The sequence below is a fragment of the Canis lupus genome, chromosome 28 (genome assembly GCF_011100685.1).
Source record: "Canis lupus familiaris isolate Mischka breed German Shepherd chromosome 28, alternate assembly UU_Cfam_GSD_1.0, whole genome shotgun sequence".
Taxonomy (NCBI): domain Eukaryota; kingdom Metazoa; phylum Chordata; class Mammalia; order Carnivora; family Canidae; genus Canis; species Canis lupus.
In genome coordinates, this window is record NC_049249.1 from 32,272,941 (window position 1) to 32,297,002 (window position 24,062).

The following is a 24,062-nucleotide window of genomic DNA, read 5'->3' on the forward strand; positions in this document are numbered from 1 at the left end:
GGGCTGGTTTTATTCCCATTTTACAGATGAAGAAAGGGGAGGTGGAGATGAACCATCTCATCAGAAATCATGCAAGTGATGACGCAGAGTCTGACTTGAACTCAGGCTTGCTGAATCCCAAACACTTTGCTCCCCATTCCTAGAACGGTGGATAGGATTCCTCTCTTGAGTCCCCTGCAGCCAGTTCAGTAATAGCTCCCTGGGCACCGTGTTCAGAGAGATTCTGAGGCTGCCTCTGGGTTCAGTGTTATCGTTGGCCGAGGACTTGCAGTGAACATCCCCTCCCTGTGCTACCCTCTGCTGTGAGAGTTCTCTATCTGTTCGATCAAGAGTGTCCCCATTAAGCAGTGGCAGCTGTGGCGGCTTGGGGGCAGGGGTGCAGGGGCGGGGAGAGAGTGAGATTGATACTTTACGGGGCTCATTTCGTGCCTCTTTAGCCTCAATGAAAACTTGGCAGATGTGCTCAGGTCATGCAAGCTGGCTGTGGAGTGGGGTGGTCCTGTAGCCAAAGACAGTCCCCGGTGGATCCTCAGAGGATCGGCCTGGGGGGAGTCACTGATGCCATTACCTTCGCTGTTGGGTTCATGCGTCCGCTCCCCACCTCAGCAGGAATGGGGCTTCCAGGCACGATAAGGTGTTGGAGGAAGCCAAGAGGCTCTGTTTCTTGTGCACATGTGAGCGGAGCAGATAAACACATCTTCCACATATTCATCAGCAGATTGACCTGTTTAAGCCAAGTTTCATCTGCATTGTTCTGAAGCATTTAATCCTTTTCTGGAACATCTGTGCACCATGTTAACGAAAGAGCCCATTTTCCCTGTCTCATTATTTGGGGAAAGCGGTATTCAGTGCCAGAATGATATGCACTTTGCTTAGTTTCTATATAATTTGCTTTGAACGCAAATGCCTGCCCCCCCTCCGCCCCCCGACTCTTTTAATAGCTCAAGAGACACTTTTTCCTGTGAGTCATGTGCACCAGGAAAACTTGCTCTTTGGCTCCAAATTAGCATTCATACTGGAAACATCTTAGAATCAGGAGGTAGGAAATGAGCTGGGATGTGGAAACGGTGTTTTTAATGTGGGAGACACAGTGGGAATGAGGCTCTTGGGTGTGTAGCCCCCTCCACTGAGTAGGGTGTCCTCAGTTTTCCTGAGCTGGGGTCCCAAGGCTCCTCCCCACCGTTGTTAGCTTTTCCATTCCTCTCCAATCTACACTGGCTCCATTTTGAGCCCACCTGTACCCTCCAAGGCATTTCCCAAGCCCTCGAGGCCACCTTGTTCCTTGTTGGAAATCGCTTGTGAGTGTCTATGTGGTGTCTCAAAACCTTGTACCTGGGCCCTGTTTTCTCTGATTGTGGCCCAGGAGTGACTACCAGCAGCCTGCCTTCCCTCCACAGCAAGCTTCGTGCCCCTCAGGGAGAAGAGACAGGTCACCTGGGCCTGGATGCTCCCCGCCACTGCAGTTGCCCAGGCCCACCCCCAATCTTGAGGACCATGTGAGCATTTGTAGAATTGTAGGTGGTTCTCTTTCATCCTGGTTCTTCTGCCCCAGAACAGATGCTCCCTCGTCGATGGCTCCACCTCCCAAATGCACATCCCCTGAGTCCCCAGATTCCTTAACCTAGGTTATCAGCCTTTGTTGCTCCTGCTTATCTGCTCCCAGCCTGCTCTGTCCCCTTTGCCAGTCTGTCCTTGGCAGGGCCTCCCCTGGGAGTCTCTGTGACCAGTCCCTTACCACCACTTGGTGTGTACATAACATCCTACCTCCCTAGGTGCATCATGAGCAGCTTCAAAGGAAGGGTCTGTGGGCCTTTATCTCACCCCCAGCTTAGCTGGCACTGTGCTATGCATGGAAGAGCTCACTGAATGATGAGTTTCCATCAATCGTTTTTGTGTAGCTTGGTTCCCCTCACAGGAGAGGGTCTTACTATGCTGATGCAAAATTCAGAGAACGCCTGTCTATAGCAACTTGAGGTAATAGGGCTCACGGGCCAATGACTGTGGTCATCTTGTTCTAGACAAGGAAGGGTTCCAAGGCTTTCTCTTGGCTTGGGGAGAGTTAGTGATGTCTAGCCTACCCATGGCAGTGGGTAGTGGCACCCATGCTCCGAGTTTACCATCCCGTCCTGAGGATCTCTGAGGCCAGCCTACAGTAGGACAGGGTTTCGGGGTTGCTGGGCTAGTGGAGCTGGTGGCACGAAGGCTCAGGCTTTGAGAAGCTACCTCTGCTCTTCGTGGTGGAGGGAGCCTACAGGAAGTCACAGCCAGCTTGGGCCAAAGTTGGGTCACCATGGGAGCTGACCCAACACAGTTTAATGAGGCCAAAGGGAACAGCTTGTCAAGTTTCTGTGGCCACCAACAGGGACATGCCATGGGAACTAAAGGATGGGGCACAGCAGCAGCCCCATCTGGGAGACAGTTTGTAGGCTAAGGAATGAGAATCAAGGAAGTTGACTCTTTGTTCCAGTTTTTGAAGTTGCAACTATTGGTGACATAATATAAAAGATAGAGTGATTTATCAGGGATCTCCCGTGGTCCGATGGACATGTTGAAGCCATCACAATATAGGGACTTCCCCAAAGGGACTGTACTTTCTTTTTTTGTGGGGAGGGGGACTGTACTTTCATAACAGGTGGCGGTGGGAGAGGCTGCCTGATTCTGAGCTAGTGGGGGTCCTGTGACCCCCAGGGCAACAAGAGTGCTCTGCAGCCCTGGGTATGGCCGTGGCTAGCTCAGCATCCAAATCCGAGCACTTGGAGCAGTACTTGAGTAAAAATAGGTCAGATGCCCCTTTTCTTATCTGTCTTAGCAATGTCCAGAAAACAAGCAGGGAGGGAAGGTATTTGAATAGTTGACTCTTCTTCCAATGCCAACCATGCCTGCAAAGAAAAACATAGGCCCGAGCCTTTCTTATTGTCCAGTTTTCTTTGATTCATTGATTTTTTCCCCAATTTTTTATCCATTCAACAGATAGTTATAAAACATGCATTCTATGCTAGGAACACTAATGGCAAGGTGAAGGGGAAGTTTCTTTGCCTAGCCAGATGGGTATGAACATCTTCCAGCTTATTTTCATCGCGAAGTATAATAGGAAGGGACCACTCACACACGCGCACACACACACACACACACATACACACACCCCGTCACCACCCACAGTCTGTTAATTTAGAAAAACAAATAGGCCGGCCAGAATTAAATTTAACATTTCCTTGTAGGAAAAACAAAAAATGTAAGCAAAGCTGTTGCCTCTGTCCACAGAGGAAAAGTCATCATTTCTTTCCAGTTAGCAATCTGAGAAGTCCAGGAAAGCTGTAAAAACGTCATCAGTAGAGCCAGAGGCAGGCAAATGTTTCGCTTTTTTAAAAATACATTTTTAATCAAAATATAAGATACGTGCTGAAAAGTGCACAAACCTCAAGTGGGTTTCCACAAAGTCGCACACACCTGTGTCAGCAGCGCCCAGCCCGAGAGACAGACTTGGGGCCAGCCACCTCGAGCGTCTTATCTCAGTCGCCACCTTTCCCAGAAAAAAAAGCAAACAACATCCTGGCTTCCTTTACTTTCAAGATGTCTTGGCTGCCTTTGAACTTTGTGTAAATAGAATCTTACAGTATACACTTTTTAATGTCTGTCTGCCCTTTCACTCAACGGAGTATCTGTAAAATCTGTCTGGGGACAGATGGCCAGGGAAGGCAAGGGGCGTGCTCAGGATCCTTCAGCCACAAGGTAGTGGGGTGGGGGCTGACTGAGGTCTCCGGGATCTTCTGACACTCAAAATAAGAATTTTGAGTCTCTGGGTTGCAGGAAAGTCATGAGTAGACCTGTAATTCTAGTCCTTAACTGATTTGTTAATCACTACATGGGCCCCTCTCGGTCCCAAGGATGGGTCCCAGCACTGGGCTTACCACCTCTCCAGAAGACAGTCACTGAAAGCAGCCAGTGAAGCCAATCTCCACATGATCCCCACTCCTAGATTTGCCTGACCGCTGCGGCTGAGGGTCTCCTCCTTCTTTGGTCCTTTCCAAATCTGACCCAATCTTTACAGCACTGGCCAAGGGCTCCTCCGGGAAGCCTTCCCAGATCTCACCTGCCCACCAGACAGATTCGTCCTCTGAGCTTCTCTTTGCAGAGAGCACGAGAGCATGTGCTGACCCTGTAAGTGGGCCCTGGCCTGACAAACCCAACGCTGTGTTCCCCCCGCCCCATAGTCTGCAAGGGGAGCCTTGGAGGAAAGCCACCTCACCCACACCCTGCACCTCTGACACCTGAGCCTGCTTTGCTTTTGTTTTTGTTTAATTTTATTTATTTATTCATGAGAAACACAGAGACAGAGAGAGAGGCAGAGACACAGGCAGAGGGAGAAGCAGGCTCCATGCAGGGAGCCCGACATGGGACTCGATCCTGGGTCTCCAGGATCACACCCTGGGCTGAAGGCGGCGCTAAACCGCTGAGCCACCCGGGCTGCCCCTGAGCCTGCTTTGTGACTCTGTGTGACAGGACAGCCAGAAGCCAGGTGTCTATTGTAATTAATGAGTGACATTTGCAGATGTGGCCACAGAGTCATTATGAAACTGGGCACCCCTGGTGTGACAACTCTGATCTCTTAACCAGAACATTCATTCTGAAATACCCCATGAGTCACGGACATGAGAGCCATTAAATCGTTCTGTCTCGGATTGCCAACCCTTGTGCGGGGAGGTGGATATATTTGGGGGCAATGGGGTTTCTCATCACTGGAGTTCTGTGTTTCTTGCCTTTTTTAATTTCTTCTCTTGCTCTGACCACACTGCCCCTAGAGTTTGGCTTTCCGGAAGCTGAAACTTCTTTGTTCTCAAGGTCCCTATATACTACGGATCCCTATTCCTTACTAACTTTTCACTTCCCTCATATGCCTTCTTGGCTTTCCACCCAAACTGGGTAGCCCCAACGTGTCTTCTTCAATAAGAATAGAGACACGGCAGGAGCCTCAGGGGCGTAAAGCGTCTGATGTAGGAGGTCCTTAGGGCAGATGGGATTACCATTACCCAGTTCTGCTTTTGGGCAAAGGTCAGGACTGACTTCATTGCTAAGATGACATGGAATTGGGTCTCAGTGAGTGTCTGACAGCACTTGGCCTGGCAAAATAAGCATGGGAACAACAGCAGGTGGGACCCCATCAGCACAGGAAGATCAGCTTGCCAGAGCCTGGCCTGTGTGCACATGTGTGTGTGGTATGCGTGAGTGCGTGCGTGTGTGCGCTGGGGCGGGACAGCTGGCATTCCTCGAAGAGACACTGTGGGCGAGTGGAGGGAGGGATGCTAGGATGGAGGCTGCCAAGCTGGCGGGACCAGCTCCTCATCCAATTCATCCACTCAACATCTTGCAAGCCCACCGAGCAACAGGCCGTGCAAGAGGCGCCGAGAGGACGAGAGCAAACAAAACAGATGCCAAGCCCCATCTTCCTGGCGTTTAGAGACTCAGAAGCAGAGACAGACAAAACATTCGGTAAATAAGGTGTAGGTAGCAGAGGGCGGCCCCAGGTCTGGGTCCCGCCCTGCCACCGATGGGCTGGGAGACTGTGGGCCAGGACGTGAGCAGTACTTGTGCGTCCCTGCGTGGACTCTGGCAATACCCTCCTACCAGGACCCGTGCAGATTCACTGGGACTTGAGGAACAGGCCCCCTGGCAGGAGCTTCTGAAGGGCAGGGACGTCTGGTAGGTGAAGGTGGTGGCAGCAGTCAGAATCGTTTTCATGTGCTGCGCTGTGGGGTCAGGAGCCCGGTGGACCGGGTCCTGGCTTCTGACTGTCTGAAGGTGCCCATGTCTACACCGAGTTACATTTTGAAAAAAGCCTTGTTCCCCTCTCAACGTGAGTTGTGGCCCCAAAGCATGCAACTTTTCCCCCCCAAATGTCACCTTAAAATTTAAACTATTATTTCATATATTGTTCATAGAAATGATGTTTTATAATCCTCATTCTCTTTTATTATGGTGAAATATTCAGGACATAAAACCGACCACTTTAACCATTTTTGTGTGTGTGGTTTGGTGGCAGTAAGTACATTCAGACGGCTGTGCAACCATCACCTCCTTCCATCTCCAGAATGTTCTCATCTTTCCAAACTAAACTCTGTATCCAATCAATAATAAAATGGAGAGCCATTCCCCTGCCCCAGACAACCACTGCTCCACTTCTGTCTCTATGGGTTCCACTCCTCTAGGGATCTCTGAATGTGGAATCACATCGTATTTGTTCTTCTGCGTTGGGCTTGTTTCTCTTAACATAAAGTCCTCAAGGTTCATCCATGGAGCATCATGTGTCAGAATTCAGAAGTGTGTATTTTAAGGCTAAACTTTGAAGTTCTGGGGTAATGGGGCCCTGAGTCAGATGCTCACAGGAAGGATAAATGACTGGCATATGACAGGATGGGGGAAGTGAGAAGGTTGTGGCTAGGAGCAGCTCTAAAATTACAGCCTATGCCAGTCAGAGGGACACTTGTCCCAGGCACTGCCTTTCAGGAAGTCTGTGGGGGATTTGTCCCCAGGCCCTTGAAAGCAGGACCCAGAGCCAACCTGGGGTGTGTCTTTCAATCTCAAGGCCTAGGAACTGTCCTCTCCAAAGGGGTCATGACCAAAGAGTTTCTTAAAGAACTTTTGGAGGCAGACACCATGGCCTGAAGTTGGCTCCAGAAAAGTCAATGCTAAACCCAGAGAGATCTTTGCACAGGCTGCACTGAGTGCCAGCATTTGATCCCATCAACAGAGCCTGTCCAAAGAGGCCCCCTCTACTTAGCGTCAGCTTCCTCTCACTTTAGGTAAAGCTGGGTGAATGCACTCATCATCGAACCAGAGAATAGTAGATGCCTCTGTCTCTAGAAAATTGAGAGGAGCCAAGTAAGATGGAAAAGGCACTGGGCTGTTCTCAGGAGGCCTGGGTAGAGTCCTGGCTCTGCAACAATCAACCTCACCAGTATCCAGGGGCAAGGACTATACTGATTGGTTCAAGGTGTTGGACCATAGCCCTCTAAAGCTCTCAGCAGCTGAGGCCACTACTTTCCTCCCTTGAAGTGGCCCGTGTCTTGGGCCAGCTTGAGTCCAAGTCCTTTTCCCAGGGATGAGAGGACAGTGGTGGTAATCATGAGGCAGGGGGTACTCGCTGGGTACTAGCAGCTGTGCCCAGCACCATCACCTTTACCCCTCCCAGCTACCCGCAGAGGCATATGTGGCTGTCGTCGTCCCTACGTGACAGAGAAGGAGATTAGAGCTCAGAGAGGCTCGGTCACGTGACTGAGCGCCAGCTGGCCCAAGACTGGAGCCTGGTCTGTCTGACTCCAGGCCTAGGTTTGCTGAAGCGTGGTTGGACAATGGATGAACAGCTCATGACCTCACACGTCAGCTGCCATCAGAGCCACTTCCCTGTGGCCTACAGGGATCTTAAAGTCCAATCACCTGTCTCAACAAAACTCTTCCCCAAATCCTCTGGGAGAGGAGGTCTGTCTAGAGAGCTCCTGGCTGATGGGCTGTCGGGTCTGAGCACCTCTCTCTGGGAGAATCTGGAGCTCTGGCTTCCTCCACTCTCCTGGCAGCCTTCCCACACAACTGCAGAGTTGGTACCTGGGGGCACCCAGTGCCTGGGGGGGTCCTCCCACTGTCCTTTCCCTTCTGAGTTAAAACTGTCTTAACCGGTAGCTCCAGCAAGTGCTCACTTCTCAGGGCAGTGCCAGGCTGTGGGGGCCCTTGTCAAGGGGGCAGGCTCATCCCCAGGAGCACTGAGTTTGGCGGGGGTGTGGGTGAACTGTGCCAGCTCGGCCCAGTCTTCCCTCCTTGAGCCCTGCACCCAGAGTGATGCCACCTAAGTTGGTCTTCTATTACATGGTGAGAGAGAGGCAGGGAAGGAGGCAAGCGAGTGTTATCTGTCCAGCTAAAATATTGTGTTCTCAGGGCCCCGGCAGGGCCCACACCAGCCCAGCTCCACCTGCCCTGGGTAATGGAGGGCTGGTTCTGAGATGAATAGCACTGCCTTCCTGAAAGTATCAGCCTTCCTTTATTTATGACTGATCTGTCCACACCCAGAGACTGGCACCCAGTGGATTCTAGTTAATAATCATTGGATTGAATCAACTCATTTGTCTTGTGTGCCCCTCTTCCCTCTCACCACACCCCAGCATCCCTAAGCTATCTCCTGGGACCATCACATGGAGAGTCCCAGGAATTCTCAGGTCTTCTGAAAGCAAATGGTCCTCAGCAGGCTGGCAGGCACCCCCAGCAGAGCCAGGACACGGGGCCAACGGTGCATTTAGTCTGGCTGAGACAGGGTGTGATTTGGACATCGCTCTTGATTCATGGAAAAATAATCTACAAGCGCCCTTGGCTGGGCTCCTACGGATTTGCCTTGAGGGAATGACTTTGCGTTTCCAAAGGGACTTGGAAAAATTACCCCCGTGTCCCCAATGGCGAAAAGTGACCCTTTAACGAAACAAGTTGTTTCAAAACAAGAGTGGTGGGTGGGTGTGTCTACGGTAGGCATGTTCTCAAAGGGAATCTGATCTCAACCCAGCCCTGACCTTCAGCCACATGTGGAAATTAACTGGAGTTTAGTATGGGCAGTAACTGCCCAAGGGTCGATGGCTTTCCTACCAGAAAGCACTATTGAAGGCCCGCATTGGCCATTGTTGAAAGGGCAGCCTGTGTAGAGGAGGAATCTGAAGTCCTGGGTTCAAGTCCTCATTGAGCCTTTGTTTTTCGTCTATGAAATAGAGCCCATGACACCTGCCCCATCTGGCCCACAAGAAGTTTGTGAGACCCAAGTGAGAAAATGCCTCTCAAAATCCTCTATAAAGTAGCTCGTTAGCATCAGTCACGTCATAAGATGCACTGTGCACCTGCGATATGTGTCGTTCTGTGGTGGATGGCGAGGGGACTAGACCCAATGTCTCATTATAACCTCTGGGGTCGGCCTTCACCCAGGCTGGCTCAGCCCTCTGCTTCCAGCCACCTCACCCATCCAGAGAGAACCAAGCCCTAACCCTGACTGGTGAAGCCACCAGTCTCCTTGACATGACTTTCCACTACCCCCCTCCCCCCACCGCTGCCAATTCCAGAAAGCAGTTTTGTGACAGTCTCTTGTTCCTCTTTGCCCCTCTGCTAAGCTTTCCCAAGAAGTATTCGTTTCTGGATCAGGATACAGGACAGAGCCTGGTGCCACTCTTCCTGTGTGTGCGCCTGCACGGCATCATCAAAGGTAAGCCCCGCCTGTCCCGGCCAGTGCCTCCTGGGAGGGCTGGTGGGACCCGCCCCACCCCTTAGCAACTCTCTGGAGAGGCTCAGCAGGTGCTTTTATTTATTTTTTTAATTTTTAAAAAGATTTTTAAAAATTTATTTACTCATGAGAGACACACAGAGAGAGAGAGGCAGAGACACAGGCAGAGGGAGAAGCAGGCCCCATGCAGGGAGCCCGATGCGCGACTCCATCCCAAGACCCCAGGATCATGCCTCAAGCCAAGGGCAGATGCTCCACCTCTGAGCCACCCAGGCTACCCCTCAGCAGGTGCTTTTAAAGGAATAGGCTAAGCTGTGGCATTGTCACTTCCAAGTTGTTTGACTTCGAGGAAGTCATGTAACTGCCTGGCCTCAGGGTCCTGGTCTGTAAAGTGAGGGATAGTTGGGGCTTCCATGAAATATGATATTGAATGTAGGGCAATGTGGATTGTGAAAGTGTATGCAGCTGCCCAGGGCTGTGTTGGTGTCATCTAGCCACGAGCCCTACCTCTTTGAGCAGCGTCCCCTCCAAGTCACTCGCTCAGTAGCTGGGGAGAAGGCTACAGACCTGGCTTTCTCAGCCTCACGCACTGGGCCTAGCAGAGGCCTCTGTGACTTGGAAAGATGAAGCTACTGGCTAGTGCGTGTGAGGCTGCCCAGGTGGCCCCCCAGGGAGACCTTTATAAATGAAAGGACATTTAGAAAATTTTTCAAAGCCATTTCCAGGTATCCAGATATAATGTGTAACGCTAAAACCCAGGGATAGTTGATAGACCCCAGGTAGTTTTGTCCAGGTTGCTTCTTGACACCCTAAAGACACCAAAGATCAGACTCCAACCTCCCCTTCTCCGGCAAGATTTCGGCCAGGGGGCTCTAAACACTTTGGGGAGAAGTGCTCGGTGCTGTCCCATTTGGGCTCCATGCACCTTATGATCCCTGGGGCCCTGGGCAGGCCCTCCAAGCCTCAGCCCTCAACTTCCTCCTTTCTCTCTCTGTAAATTAGACTTCTGCGGGTCTGTGATGAATACATCTATAAAAATGTTCTCTTTGTGTTTCTTCCAAGGCAAAAATCTGGAGGAGTTAAGGCACATTAATTTCTTCCCGGAGTCCTGGTTGATCCGGGTTACAGCCAACCATTACCACGCAGTGAGTTGCCAGCTCAGCAAGGAAACAATTATTGAAATTTATTGCTCTTCTGACTTGGATTTTTCTGGAGATTTGTTTTGCATTTGAAACCTCTGGGCCCTTGAGGTCCGGTGTTTCTGGCTCCTCCTCCAGGGCAGTGGGGAAAGCCAAGCCCAAGGGACAGAGAGAGGAGGCCCAGGCCAGGCACCCTGGGGTGGGGGTGGGGGTGCTGCACACATGCACACTCTTAAGCCGAGCCAAGCATGAGATGGGGTCTGGGAGGGGACCGCCTGCACCGCCCGCCTGCCCAAGCCCCCATCAACACACGTGTAATATGCGCTTGCTATTGGAAATCTTTAAGGTGCAGAGAAATGGAGAGAAAGAAAAGACTTACCCTCAGACCCATCCCCCGGGGACAACCACTGCTAAGATGTCATTGTGTTTTATTGGCTGCAAACTCTTCCACCAAGAACATCTGCTATAAACAGAGCTACTTTGCTTTTCCCTTAGTGTAGAAAATTTGCTGTGTTCCCGATTGTTTACTATGATAAATGACTGTGATGACCATACTTGAACATGATAGTTTATTCTACTATACTCAGAATTATTTTCTTAGGGGAGATTCTCAAGAATAGAAAACATTGGCCCAAAATAAAGGACCATTCATTTTGTTCTTGATACATATTAAAAATTGGGGACCAAATTACTCTTGGCCCAGTGATGAATGAGCTTGCTCCACTTTGTACATGCTCGGCAATGCAGGGCGTTTTTATTTCGGGTCGCTTTTGTTAATTGAGAAGTGCACAATGAAATCCCATTTTCCAACATGCATTTCTTTTATTACTAGTAAATATGAATATTTTTTCCATGCTGCATTTCCCCCTTTGTGAATTGTCTGCTCGAACTGTTGTACTCCTTGTGTTTCTAACTGTGCATTTTTAGAGATGAAGTAGGGCAGTGTTTGAGTTCTAAAGATTTATGAGTCACTAGTTAAAATTCAATTCAGCCCAACAAATACCTATTGTAATGTGCAAACTACAGTGCCCCATGCCCCTGCACAGCAGAGAATGACTCCCTGGAACCGAGCCTCCCTGGGACGTAATTCAGAACTATGTTCTAATAGCTGAGTCGAGGCAGGAGATGATCCTTGGGGCTGGACACCTTAGGAAGTCCCCTCCCCTCTTTCTGTTCTCCTGACCCCGACCTCCTCCTTGTTTTTGCCCCTTGCTGTCATTGGAGCCTGCCATGTGGGATCATGCTTGTGACTTCATGGCCATGATCATTCTCTGCATCGTGATCGGGCTATTTAGATACATATTTTATTTCCCCCGTGAGACTGCTTAGGTATTTTTTCTTGTTCTCATCTTCGCATCCTCTCGAAGCACTGAGCACAGTACCTGGCACGTCGTAGGCTTCCACAAATACTGCAGATTGGATTAATGGACTAGTATGGGATCCAGAGACAGAACTCTTCTTCAAGCACGGTGGGGGTGGGATCAATGAACAGACATAGAGACAGTGAGAGATGCTGGTATCCAGGTGAGCTGTGTGCACTTCTCTTTCAGCTGGAGAGTGGGGGTGACATGGTTCACGTGAAAGATCTTACCACCCAGGCTATGAGATTTGGACTGCTCTTTAACCAGGTACAGACCCCTGGGCCCAAGCAAGGGGAAGGACCCTCCCCTCCTATACAAAAGTCCTTAATCAAGTATAATTGCTTCTTACGTCTCTTAGGAAGGCCAGGGCAGAAAAGGAAATTGTCATGTTTCCTTCATGTTCACCACACCCTAGGAAATAAAATTCACAAGATGGGAGCCTGGGACAGGTCATTCATTGACATGATGTGCACATCCAAAATTTCTCCTTGAGGGGGACCAACTGTCCTAGTTTTCCAGGGATGGAGGAGTTTCCCTGGGATGCAGGACTTTCTGTTCTAAAACCAGGAAATGCTTGGGCTAACTGGGATGAATTGGTCATTCTCTTCCCCACAAACATCAAGACTTGCCAACCACTCGATGAGAGATTTCACTCTAAGCCTGTGTTTACGGCTACAAGGGGGAACCTATTCTGGGTGGATATTTTGATGGTGTCCCCCAAATCAAAGCAGTAGTGGATTGGTCAGGGAGCTTGGCTGCAAGGCATCTGGGTGCTCAGTCACCAGGGGAGTATGCAGGGCCGATGGCAGTGTTGTCTTCGGTTCCCTGTGATAGGCACAGTTCTCCAAGAAATAGCTGCTCTCTAACTTTTTAAAAGCCACCCCAGTAGTGATCTCAAAAGAATTTGTGTTTGAGAGACTTGGAGCTCTGAATCTATCATCAGAGACTCCCGGCTAGATCAGGCCTAGATAGGCTGGGCCTACCTCCTTGCTTGCAGAGACTTGCCTAAGTGGATACACTGCCAACCAGGGGTCAGGACTCCTTGTAATACCATAAGTATGGAGTGTCTTTTTAGGCCCATGGAATTGGAACAAATGCTTTGTTTCAAAGGTCTGCAGGCCACTGAATGTCTAAGAACATGCCCAACTCATTCTTCTCCCCATTAAGAGGATGCACAGAGCAGTTAATATGTCACTGAGTGCTAACCTATGGGATTTGTAAAGTCCCTGCAGTTTGGCTCTTCCTAGGCTAAAATTGGTATTGAGTTTTCAATCAGCTGTCAATTAGTTACTTTTGTTTTACCTAGAATTTGTTTTGCCATGTCCTCTTGCCTTTGAACACTGAAGATTCTTTTCCCGTCGCTTTGTTGTTTATCCTTCCCAATTTAGGAGTATACAACTCATTCAGAAATCATTGCCGTATATGGATTCTTCTTTGAGATAAAGGGAATCAAACAGGATACTACCTCTTATAGTTTTTACATGCAGGTAAGGACAGAGCCCAGGGAAGGTGTGTCTCTGAAACAGTCTTTTTGATACAGAGTCAGTTCATACTAAATCAATAATAACTGATTAATCATTCATTAATAATGGACATGAAACATGTTCTAAGCTGGTGCTAATCATGCTCATACAAAGTGATGTCATTTGATTTTTACAATCTTGGGAGGTTACTGTTGTTAGCCTGTTTAACAGATCTCCAAGGTGAATGTCTTCATATTCGTATGGCCCTGATTAACAAAGCTGGGGTTAAATTCTAGACTCTGACTCCACATTTGGAGGTCAGTTCATCTTCAGTTCCTTTATGATGGGTGATGCTTTACAGATGGCCACTCTTCAATGGAGGCAACCCATAGTGCCCACAAGGGAAGAGGGAATGGTCTTGTTTAGAGAGACAAAGCAGGGTGGTGGCCCAGACACTGGTGAAGTCAGAAGGGCAGATGGCTTCACCTCGGTGCTTCTGCTAGACTTTTGGAAGAGCATTGTGTTTAAGAGCAGAGTGTTGAAGTCAAGCTGCCTGGTGAGCTGTTGCCAAGCTACTTGGCAAGCCCGTGAACCTCCCTATGTCCAGCTTCCTGAGCTTTAAGATGGAGAAGGTAATAGGACCTACCTCACTTGGTTGTGGGCAGTATTATTGTGTTAATTTGTGCAAAGGGCATGGGATGGAGCCTGACACATAGAGCACTATATGATGATGATGACATTGACCATGACGACGACGATCAGGGACCACTGTGTTCCACTTAGCATTTGCTTTATAAGTGTCTAAGACATCAAGCTCCTTGAGAAACCATATCTCGTTCATCTTTTTCTTATCACCACTAATCATAGTACCCAGGATGCCGGGCAGGTATGTTTGCCTCATGAGTGGATACGTGGATAAATGCGTGAGTGAAGAAAACTGAGTTTTAAACTCAGCTTTGCCACTACCTCATTACAACCCTTGAGTGAGTCACATCTCTTCCTTGGGTCAGTTCTTGGTCTTCAATGACTTCAATGCACTTCCCTTCATACTGGATTTTGCTGGATGGAAGACATGAATTCTGTAACAACACCCGTTGAAATGCTCGCTCAAATCCTATGTTGGTTTTTAAACTCTGGCCAAGCAATAGTGAAGACCTTCTGATTCAATACAGCTTGACTTAGTGGCATTTTTCCAGGTTCACCAAACCACAGTCTGTGAGCCAATGCTTTTACACAGTGAGGGCTCAAATGCTAGCTGACTCAGCAGCAGCAGCTCTCAGGAAATGGGGCCCTATGGGAATACCCTCTTGCTCTCCACACCCGTTATACAGGAGAGTCAATGAACCAGGCTTTGCTAACTCTGGGTCACCCCGGTTTCAGTTCCACCTAAGGTGGGTCACCCTCCTTACAGAGAGTAAGGCACACTGATTTGGAGTTCCCGTCCTCGGTCTGTAAGCATGGCCCGGTTAGCCTGAGAGCGGAGCGCTTGGTGAAGTACGAGATCAGAGCCCAGACCCTGGTGGACGGCAAGTGGCAGGAGTTCAGGACCAATCAGATCACCCAGAAGTTCGGGTTTGTCAAGCCATCCTGTAAAAGCCACGTGAGTGTCTTTGACTTGTTTATGTCCTTTTTGTTCTTTCCATCCTCCCTCCCTCCACATCTTTTTTTTGGGGATCCCTGGCTTTACATCTCCAGTTATCTCCAGGGGAAGCTTGCTCACTTTCCAAAAGATTATCACAGATCCACACCACGCTAAAGAGACCTAGAATGGAAAGCTGAGGATGTTGAAAACTGTCATGATAACGCCAGGTCCATTTTCTAAATATCAAAGGGTACTTGTTTGGAGGAGGAGAAATTTGGTGGAGTGTATTTGCCACCGCCACCTCCACTGTTGCCAGCGCATCGCCTGTGATATGCCCTGAGATCCATGGCCTGGCCCACCTGCCTCAGTGGCCGTGTCAGCATCTGGGTGAATTCTCTCTCTACCTGTCCTGGCTGCTGAGAGATGAAATCCAAAGATTACCAGAGAGCCTAGAAGGAACTCTGGGCTGTGAACTCCAGGATGTCTGGGATCTCCCTTGCTGCCCTGTAGGGAATAGGACTCAGCTTTAAGCCAGGGAGTCGTTTCTAGTCCTGGCTGCACATCAGAACACTTGGCCTTTTGCAAGCTCTGCTGGCCTGAGCACCACCCAGCTCCTGAGACCAGATATTCCACGGTGGGTCTCAGGTCTTGGTGCTGTTTAAAGCTTCCCAAGCTGTTCTCTGTGATGTCAGAAATCAGAATAGCAATGTCCCTTGTGGAGGTGGGAGCAGGAAGCCCAGGATATTGGCTGGGAGAGAAGATGATGAGGATTTCTGAGGTGCCTGAAATGTTCTTTACTGTGGTCACTCAGGAGAACCCACTCGTGGAAATGCCCCAAGCTGGACCCTTAAGATGTGTGTACTTCATTGTATTTACACTATATTTTAATTTTTTAAAGTTTGTTTTAAAGACTTTCCCGAGGTGGTTCTAATGTGCAGCCAGAGTTGGGAATGACCGCCTTACACAACTGTGCAAGCCTCCCACTCCCTTCCTCAAGAGGGCAATTGTGTCTATTCTAAAAGGCCCCCTTGCTTTGTTTTGTTTCATCTTTTAGGCCTTGAAAATCCAAACTGTGGGCATCCCAATCTATGTAAGTTTTTCATTCATCTTCCCAATATCTTGATAGTTTCCAAAAGAATCTATGGGACTTTTCTTTCTTCCACCAGTGTTCATAAAAGAAAATAAAATGACATTGAAGGGATTGCTCAAGCATTCAGTGGACTTTCCTAGTTGGCTGTGGTCTTAATAGAACTTTTGCCCGCTGTCTTAGTCAGGCTGCTGCCACAGAGGACCTCACACTGGCAGCTTACAAACAATAGATGTTTATCACTCACAGTTTGGGAGGCTGGGCATCCAAGATCAAGATGCTGGAGTATTCAGGGTAGGGCCTGGTGAGGACTCACTTCCTGGTTCATAGACAGCTGTCTTCTCGCTGGGTCCTCACATGGCAGAAGGGGCGAGGGGGTTCTCTGAGGTCACTACATGAGGGTTAGAGTGGTGTCCTTGTGACCTGATCACCTCCCAAAGGCCCCACCTTGTAATGCCATCACCTTTGGGGGTTAAGATCCAACACAAGAGTTCTGGGGAGGCACTCAAACCAGAGCACGATATTTGTATCACTTGTGGGTAGAAAATACCAGACCTAAGTCCATTCACCATCCTTGACCTCAGAGTCAAGCCAGAGTCAAGCCTCATGTCCAAGCCAACCCTAACTGGTTGCCTGTGCAGGAGCTCTGTGATGGAAGCATAAGCAGTGACAACATACTCAAACTGGGAGCAATGAGTGCTCCCCTTTTCATGATGCATCTCTACCTGCCACACAGGACACACCTGACAACTGTCCCTGCCGTTTTGGTGCAGCTAGAACAAGAGGCAGGAAGGGAGGGGAGTAATTATAAGGTACAGAGTGACTTATTTACCATCCACCTTTTTAAATTGAGCTCAGTGGTTTACAGAAAGTGAGATAGAGAGCCTTTCTTCCTTCTTTGTGGATTTTCTATTGCAGTGTAACAAAGTACCACAAATTCAGTCACTTAAAACAACACACATTTATTATTTCACAATTGTTGTGGGTCAGGAGTCCAGGCAGCTTTGCTGGGTCCCCTGTATCACAAGTCTGCAGTCCAGTGGCAGCAGGGCTATGTTCTCATCTGAAGGCATGACTGGGGAGGACTCATAGCCAAGCTCATGGGCTTGGCAGATCCATGCTCTTATAGCTGCAGAACTGAGGGCCTGGCTGCTTACTGGCTGGTGGGAAAAGGCTGTCCAGGCCCCAGCAGCCTCCTGCAGTGCCCTGCCAGATATCTCTCTATATAGACATTTCAACACATGGCTATTTATCCTTCAAGGCCAGCAGGAGTGTCTCTCTCCTGCTAGTCTGCTAACACAGAGTCTTAGGTAAGGTAATCTTGGAAGTGACATCCCATCACTTTAGCTGTATTCTCTGGACTAGAAGAGAGTCACATGTTCCAATCACTGAAGGGGTCATGTCAAGGTGTGTCCACCGCAGTGTGTTTTCCAGTGTCACTGGAAAAGTGATGGAACATCTTTGATGCTGTGCAGACAACAAGGTGGGTAAATTTAGTCTAATGATCACCTTAGAGTCAGACACGGGCCGAGGGAATGTCCTCTGCAGGGTGACCTAAGAGGGAGACAGGCTGGTGGGAAGATGGGAAGGCAGCCCAGTGGAAGATTTGGAGGCGAGGAACCAGTGCATTCATTCCCGGGTGCATCCTCACTTGCCTTCTGCATGCCCTGTCAGCTTGCTTCTGGCCAGGTCCAGCCCATGGGGAGTGGTGGTGGTGGCTCGAAGCACAAGAGACTGGGAGAAGCCAGACATTTTCAGCAATGGCTGTGTCTCCTTCATGGCTTCTGCCTGGCAGCCTCCTGCCATGGCCCCAGTGCCACCCGATGGCCCTGCTTCTGGGTCTGTGTCCCTTCAGCCTGAGGGGCAGTGCAGGCTTCCTTCTGCTGCTGGTCCCTGGGTTACCCCATTCTCCTGTTTGCCTTCTTAGTTCTTCCTTCACTTACAGAGAACTTCATAATCAGTTCTCTGTATCATATTTAGACTGTATGAAATCCCTGGAGTACTTGTGTGCTTTCGAGTCAAGTCCCTGATATAAAGGGTTGTGATAGGTTGGTCAGTGTGGCCCTGACTGGAGTGGATTGGAGTGGAGTGGATTGTTGGAAAGCACCACCTCAATAATTCCTCCCATCCCTGCGGGGCTGGGGCAAGGAGGGGGCAAGTGAGGTACTTGCCTTGCATCAAAATAGTAATTTAGAGAAATAATATTTCAATAAATTTTAAAAAACCACTAAAAGTCTATGATGCAGGTTGATGAGTTACCATAAGGTGAACATGCACATATAACCAGCCAGTACCCAGATCGAAAACAGAAAGAGCATGGTCCACACCCCAGACATGCCCCTCCTGGTCACTACCCTCCCAGTCACTACCCCTTGAAATTAAAACTAACCCAACTGTCACCATTAATCAGCTTGGTCATTCCATACCATATAGCATGCATTCCTCTGTGCCTACATTCTTATGTTCAACATCTAGTCTAAGAGATTAATTTATGTTTCGATAGGGAGCTATGGTTTCTTTCCAAAGAAGCATAAGAATTTTATCTTTCATTTTTTAAAACATGAAGTGTTACTTCTAATAATATAAGCTTGTCAAAGGAAAAAATAAGAAAACTCAAAGAAGAAAATTAGATCCACCAGGATTCCCATCACTCAGAAGTCTGGCAGGCTTGGAATTATTTTTAGGGCCACTTAGAGTTTTCTTGCCATTCAAAATGGGATTATGCAGCCCATCTTCCTTAGAATTTGATTTTTTTTTTCCCTCAAGAATTAAACAGAATGGTTTCTTTGACAGAGGAGCACAGTATCTGTATCTGGGGAAGAAGACACTGCTGTTATTGCCTCACCTCCGGACTAATTGTGCTAAGTCAGAAAAGTCACTTGTCGCTTACCCCCAGGGAACAATGCTTGTCTATAAAAAGGGCACAAACCAGTACCCACAGGTCCCTCTCTGGATGGTGACCTGCACCACTTCTGCATAGGACAGTCCCTCTACGGGCCGGTCCCCATGCAGCCCTGCGGGGGCATGATGTTACTGGCTCTGGAGAAAGAGCAGCCTCGTGACATTTTTCCACAGTCCTATGGGATAACAGAGAAGATAAGAACGAGAAATCTCTGAAAAGCAAGTCTGCAGTTGTCCAAGAGAGAAGAAGCTGTTGGGAAGTGCTGAGATGGGCATGACTGGCCGCCTTCTAAGTGACACTTGCAGCTTAGCCCTGCGGAGTATGCAAACTCGTGATCCGGGAGCTGGCAGGAGGGGAAGACGTTTGCAACACAGCAATGCCAAAAATGCCTCCCTGAGGTGAACAGTAAAGCTTTGAGGGTTCCAAAAGATAGGGAGGTAGGAGGAAGGCAACCCCCAAAAGGATGGGGTAAGGGTCTGAAGGGTAGGGCTGCATCTGCCTCCGGAACCAGCAACAGGAAGGCAAGAGGAAGGAGCCCTGCAGTGTTAGTGGGAGAGGCCCTTTGACATCATTTCTACCTGTTCATTGTGCAGTGGGGGAAACTGAGGCCCAGCGACCTGGAACGACAGTTCTGGTTGGAAGACATTGAGCACCTCTGATCCATTAGGCACCTGACATCCACTTTCTCAATGAATTCTCATAGCCCTTCATGAATTAGGTGTGTTTTCCACATCTGGTAGGAGGGGACCTCAGCCCCAGAGAGTAAGGCATTTACAGGTCCCAGCCTCCTCAGAGTGGCAGGGCTGGGGCCCACTCAGGTCTGGCCGCCTGGCCCATGTGTTCCCATCTCCCTCCATGGCCCACTGGGAGGAGGTGAAAAGTTCTAGCGTGCTTAATTCAAGAGTTTGTTGAACACCTCAATAGAACTGTGCCCCGCACCCACCCGTCCAGGGCATGCCGGGCCATGCCATGTAGGGTGCTGTCACATGGGAAATGTCATGTGATTCTGACCAGGCTGTTGGGACGGGGTGAGGGTGGTCTCGCTGGGAGGGTAGCACATAAATGGGCCTTGGAGGATGGGCAGTGTCCTTGCAGGGGGAGGCCGGGTGGGAAGCAGCACCCTGGTGGAGCTCAAACAGCTGGGAGCAGGCTGGTCTCCAAGTCCTGGGCTCCTGGACTGAAGCCTCACCCGGGTTCCCTGGGAACTGGTGCAACAGCAGGTGCCCGGGCCCCAGCTGGGAGAGGCTGTTGTTGCTGTCTAGGGGACCCCCAGGGACCTGCACTTTAACAGGCTTCCTGGAAGGATGCAAGAGGTCGGCCACTGCACCCAGAGACTCCACCCCGGAGATGTCCATTCCACTGCAGGGTTCCCCTCTGTGCCACACACAGAGCCAACTGCCTTCCTTACCCAGTGGAGAGAACCCGACACCCCCAACAAACCTGGGGGTCTATTTCACCACACGGGCTGATCTTATTTGTACAGCCACACATTTCCTGCTACGAAAGACACAGTCTTGGGACGCCTGGATGGCTCAGCGGTTGAGCATCTGCCTTTGGCTCAGGGTGTGATCCTGGAGTCCTGGGATCGAGTCCCACATCAGGCTCCATGCATGGAGCCCGCTTCTCCCTCTGCCTATGTCTCTGCCTCTCTCTCTGTGTCTCTCATGAAAAATAAACTTTAAAAATCTTTAAAAAAAAAAAGAAGAAAAGAAAGAAAAGAAGAAAGAAAGAAAAAAGAAGAAAGAAAGAAAGAAAGAAAGAAAGAAAGAAAGAAAGAAAGAAAGAAAGAAAGAAAGAAAGAAAGAAAGAGAAGGAAGGAAGGAAGGAAGGAGAAAGAAAGAAGAAAGAAAGAAAGAAAGAAAGAAAGAACGAACGAAAGAAAGAAAGAAAGAAAGAAAGAAAGAAAGAAAGAAAGAAAGAAAGAAAGAAAGAAAGAAAGAAAGAAAGAAAAGAAAGAAAGAAGAAAGAAAAAAAGAGAAAGAAGAAAGAAACAGTCTTACGGAGGCGACCCAGCAGGGGCGAGCGAGCCGCTTGTTGTGATGCAGAGCCCACCCCTTCCCGCTAGGGGGCGAGGTCGGCCTCAAAAATGGGAACCGGGCTTTCCCCGCAGAAACCAAAAACTGAGTTTTCCTTGCTTGGTAGTTGAAAGTGAACTTTTGTACATCCTGGGTGAGGTGCTGCTGGTCCTTTGAACATCCACAGCCGTCCTATCCTATCATAACCTCTCGGAACTCGGGAAGCTTGAGTCTTGAGACAAAAAAAAATTCTTAAGACGATCTTACAAGCTCTTCCCTTCCCAAGAACTTCTCTTAGACAAGGATTTTAAAACCCAAAGTCACAAGGCCCAACGCAGTGACCGTGAGTGCTGGTCAACGTAACCTGCTGTGTGTTGCATCCATGACTACCCCTCTGTTTGCCTCTCAACACCCACCCTCTGGCTCACCTTCCCAGGCCCTCCCCTCCAGGAGGGATGGACAGGAGTCCCTCTGTGCGCAGCAACTCCTTGAAGTCTTGAAGACAGACAAGAGTTTGGGTCCTAGCTCTGCCCTTTGCTTGCTGTGTAGCCTTAGGCAAGTCACCTACCCTCTCTGAGCCCCAGAGCCTACTCTGAAGTTGGCAAGAAATCCTATGGTTAAGTGTTAAATAAGTGGATGTGTAGTTTACAAAGCACCTAACACACAGCAGGAGGTGATCACGATTTATTCTTCCTTGAATAAGCCCCTGGTTCCCATGGGGGCATGGCTCCGAGTCATTTACTACTTGTTGAAGGTTAGGATGGACACTGTGTGATGTTGGGCACGTTTCTTTCCTTCTCTGGGCCTACTTTCCCTACTACAAAATGAAAAGGTTAAACTAGGTGCTCTCGGAGGACCTTTCCAGCTGCAAGCTTTGAGTCCTCTGATTCCAGGAGGGGAGGAGAACGGAAATGGGTGGCGGAGCCTGTGGCCCAGGAGAAGGAGGGCCTGGCAAGAAATGAACCCTCTTACTTTGCTGCAGGCTCATTGGAATGAGAAAGGATTAGACAAAGTAAGAGGTACTTTTTCCTTCTCGCCTCTTTAGAGGGTTTTGCCTCCTGGAGGCTGGTGCATCTGTGGGGCCAGAGAGGAGAAAGGAACTTTTTGCTCTTGCAAGCTTAGGCTGGGAAGGGGAAGTGCTGGGGGCTGCTGAGCTGCTGGGGAGGTTGGGGGGACTCCCCATGGACTGGGTGGGGGATGTCCCAAACTCCATTTGCACACAGGCTGTTGGATGTGGTGGAGGCTGGTCCACAGACCCTGAGGCCGGGAGAGTGGGGCAGGGAGGGGCAGCCTCTCCTGAAGGAGGCAGAGAGGGAGAAACCCCTGGGAGGGACTCCTCGGGGGTGCGGCGCTGCCCACAGAACTTTCTGCAGAGATGCAATGTCCTGTATCTGCCCTGTGCAATCCGGTAGCCACTCACCATGTGTGGCCACTTGAGTCCTTGAAATGTGGCTAGTGGGGCTGAGAAATTGAGTTTTTAATTTTATTTCATCTTAATGTATTTAAATTTAACTGGCCGTAAGTGCAAGTAGGAGTGGAGCACCCACTGCCCACCACGGAGGGAGGACCTGGTCCTTCCTGATTCTGGAACCCCTCCAGGTACCCCCCTCGGCCTCTCCCCGGGGCCCCAGGACTGTGGCATCAGTAGCCAGCTATGCCTGAGGCTCAGCCTGCGGCCTCCCCAAACATTTGCGGACTGCCCGGTGAAGGCCACCCCTCCAGGGCCAGGAGAAGGCACGCGGGGAGGAAGAAAGGTTCTAATGCCAGGAAAGCAAACCCAGCTCTGTATGATGGGGTGCCATGGTTACCCCACCTCTTCTACCAGCACTGATGGCTATTTCTTTTTTATTTTTTATTTATTTTATTTTTTTTACTGATGGCTATTTAAAATGAAACAAGTTAAAATGAAATAAAATTAACGGAGTTTCTCCGTCGAATTTCAAGTGCTCAGCGGGCAGCTGCCCTATTGGGCCTGGTGGATGAGGACAAAGGCTTCCGTGGCTCTACCTCAGGACCTTGAATGAGTCATGTGCCCTTTCTGCTTTCATTTTCTGACTCACTCTTTCATTCCACAAACTTCTAGTGGCCGCTGCCTTGGGTTAGGTTTTCAAAGGTGAGCAACACAGGCCCTACCTTCATGCACCCACCGGGCGGGAGAGACAGCTGTTGATGGATGCCTGAGAGCTCTGAGGAGAGGGAGCCCAGTTCTTTGAAAGCATAAAGCAGGGAGCTGACCGAGACCTCAAGAAGGGAAGTGAAGCCCATGAAGGACCCTCCCCGGGGAAGTGATGCTTAGGCCCATAGCAGAAATCTAAGTGCAGTTAAAACAGGTTGGGCAAGGGGCACCTGGTGGCTCAGTGGGTGAAGTGTCTGCTTTTGGCTCAGATCATGATCTTGGGGTCCTGGGATAGAGCCCCACGTCGGGATCCCTGCTCAGCTAGGAGTCTGCTTCTCTCCCCTCCCCCCCCCCGCCCACAGCTTGTTCTCTCTTTCGCTCTCTCTCTCTCTCATCTGTCTGTCAAATAAATAAAATCTTTAAAAAATAATAAAACAGGTTGGGCAGAGAAATAAAGTAGATTAGTGGGTGCTTAGGGCTGGGGGCAGGAGGAGGCTGGGAGATGCAGGGAGACAGTTGAGGGGCACAGGATTTCTGTTTGGGGCAATGAAAATGTTCTAATATCTGATGGTGTTGGTTGCAGAACTCTGAATATGCTTAAAAAATCATTGAACACTGCATGTAATTGGGTGAATTGTGTGATACATGATATATCTCAATAAAGCTTTTATAAATGAAAAGAGGAGGAGCTGGGGTTTGGAAAAAAGCCTCGAGCCCAGATAACATGTGCGGGGGACCCTGGCACCTCTAGAAGACACAGAAGAAGTCTGAATGGCCAGTGGAGTAGCAGAAGACATGGCTGGAGCGGAGGGTGAGTCGGATCTCCAAGGGACCTGGAAGCCACAGGGGGGATTTTGGTCTTTTTCCCAGATAGCAGCCAGGGGCATTAAAGACTTATCAGCCTGGACCTGACCTGAAGAAATTGGCATTTTGAAAAAAATCATTCTAGATGATATATGGCAAAAGGAGTGGGGGTAGGGGCAGAGCAGGAACGAGCACACTTACCAGGCTTTGGTGGTGACCCAAGGAGAGGTGAGGGGGGCGTGGGCCGGGGTGAGAGCAGGAGAGGGAGGTGGAGTTATCACTGCTGCTCTGTCCAAAGGGAATGACCATCCCTTTACTGCCCTGTGTGAATGTCAACCATGGGCCAGGTCCC

The 24,062-nt window shown here is 49.5% G+C and overlaps 1 protein-coding gene across 5 annotated transcripts in view; it reads left to right on the top strand.

The window, feature by feature from the left end:
• Positions 1 to 24,062, top strand: part of BTBD16 (BTB domain containing 16) — a 54,900-nt gene that overhangs the window by 27,199 nt on the left and 3,639 nt on the right. Inside the window, exons 11-17 of one of the 5 annotated variants that reach the window (XM_038578993.1) lie at positions 9,132 to 9,223; positions 10,304 to 10,386; positions 11,931 to 12,008; positions 13,130 to 13,228; positions 14,616 to 14,804; positions 15,841 to 15,876; positions 23,571 to 23,594. In XM_038578993.1, the coding sequence (XP_038434921.1) occupies positions 9,132 to 9,223; positions 10,304 to 10,386; positions 11,931 to 12,008; positions 13,130 to 13,228; positions 14,616 to 14,804; positions 15,841 to 15,876; positions 23,571 to 23,579 (586 nt within the window). In that variant the 3' untranslated portion in view covers positions 23,580 to 23,594. Of the gene's footprint in view, positions 1 to 9,131; positions 9,224 to 10,303; positions 10,387 to 11,930; positions 12,009 to 13,129; positions 13,229 to 14,615; positions 14,805 to 15,840; positions 16,008 to 23,489; positions 23,523 to 23,570; positions 23,595 to 24,062 lie in introns of those variants that run through there. The other 4 variants (XM_038578992.1, XM_038578990.1, XM_038578991.1 and 1 more) reach the window with 4 other exon arrangements.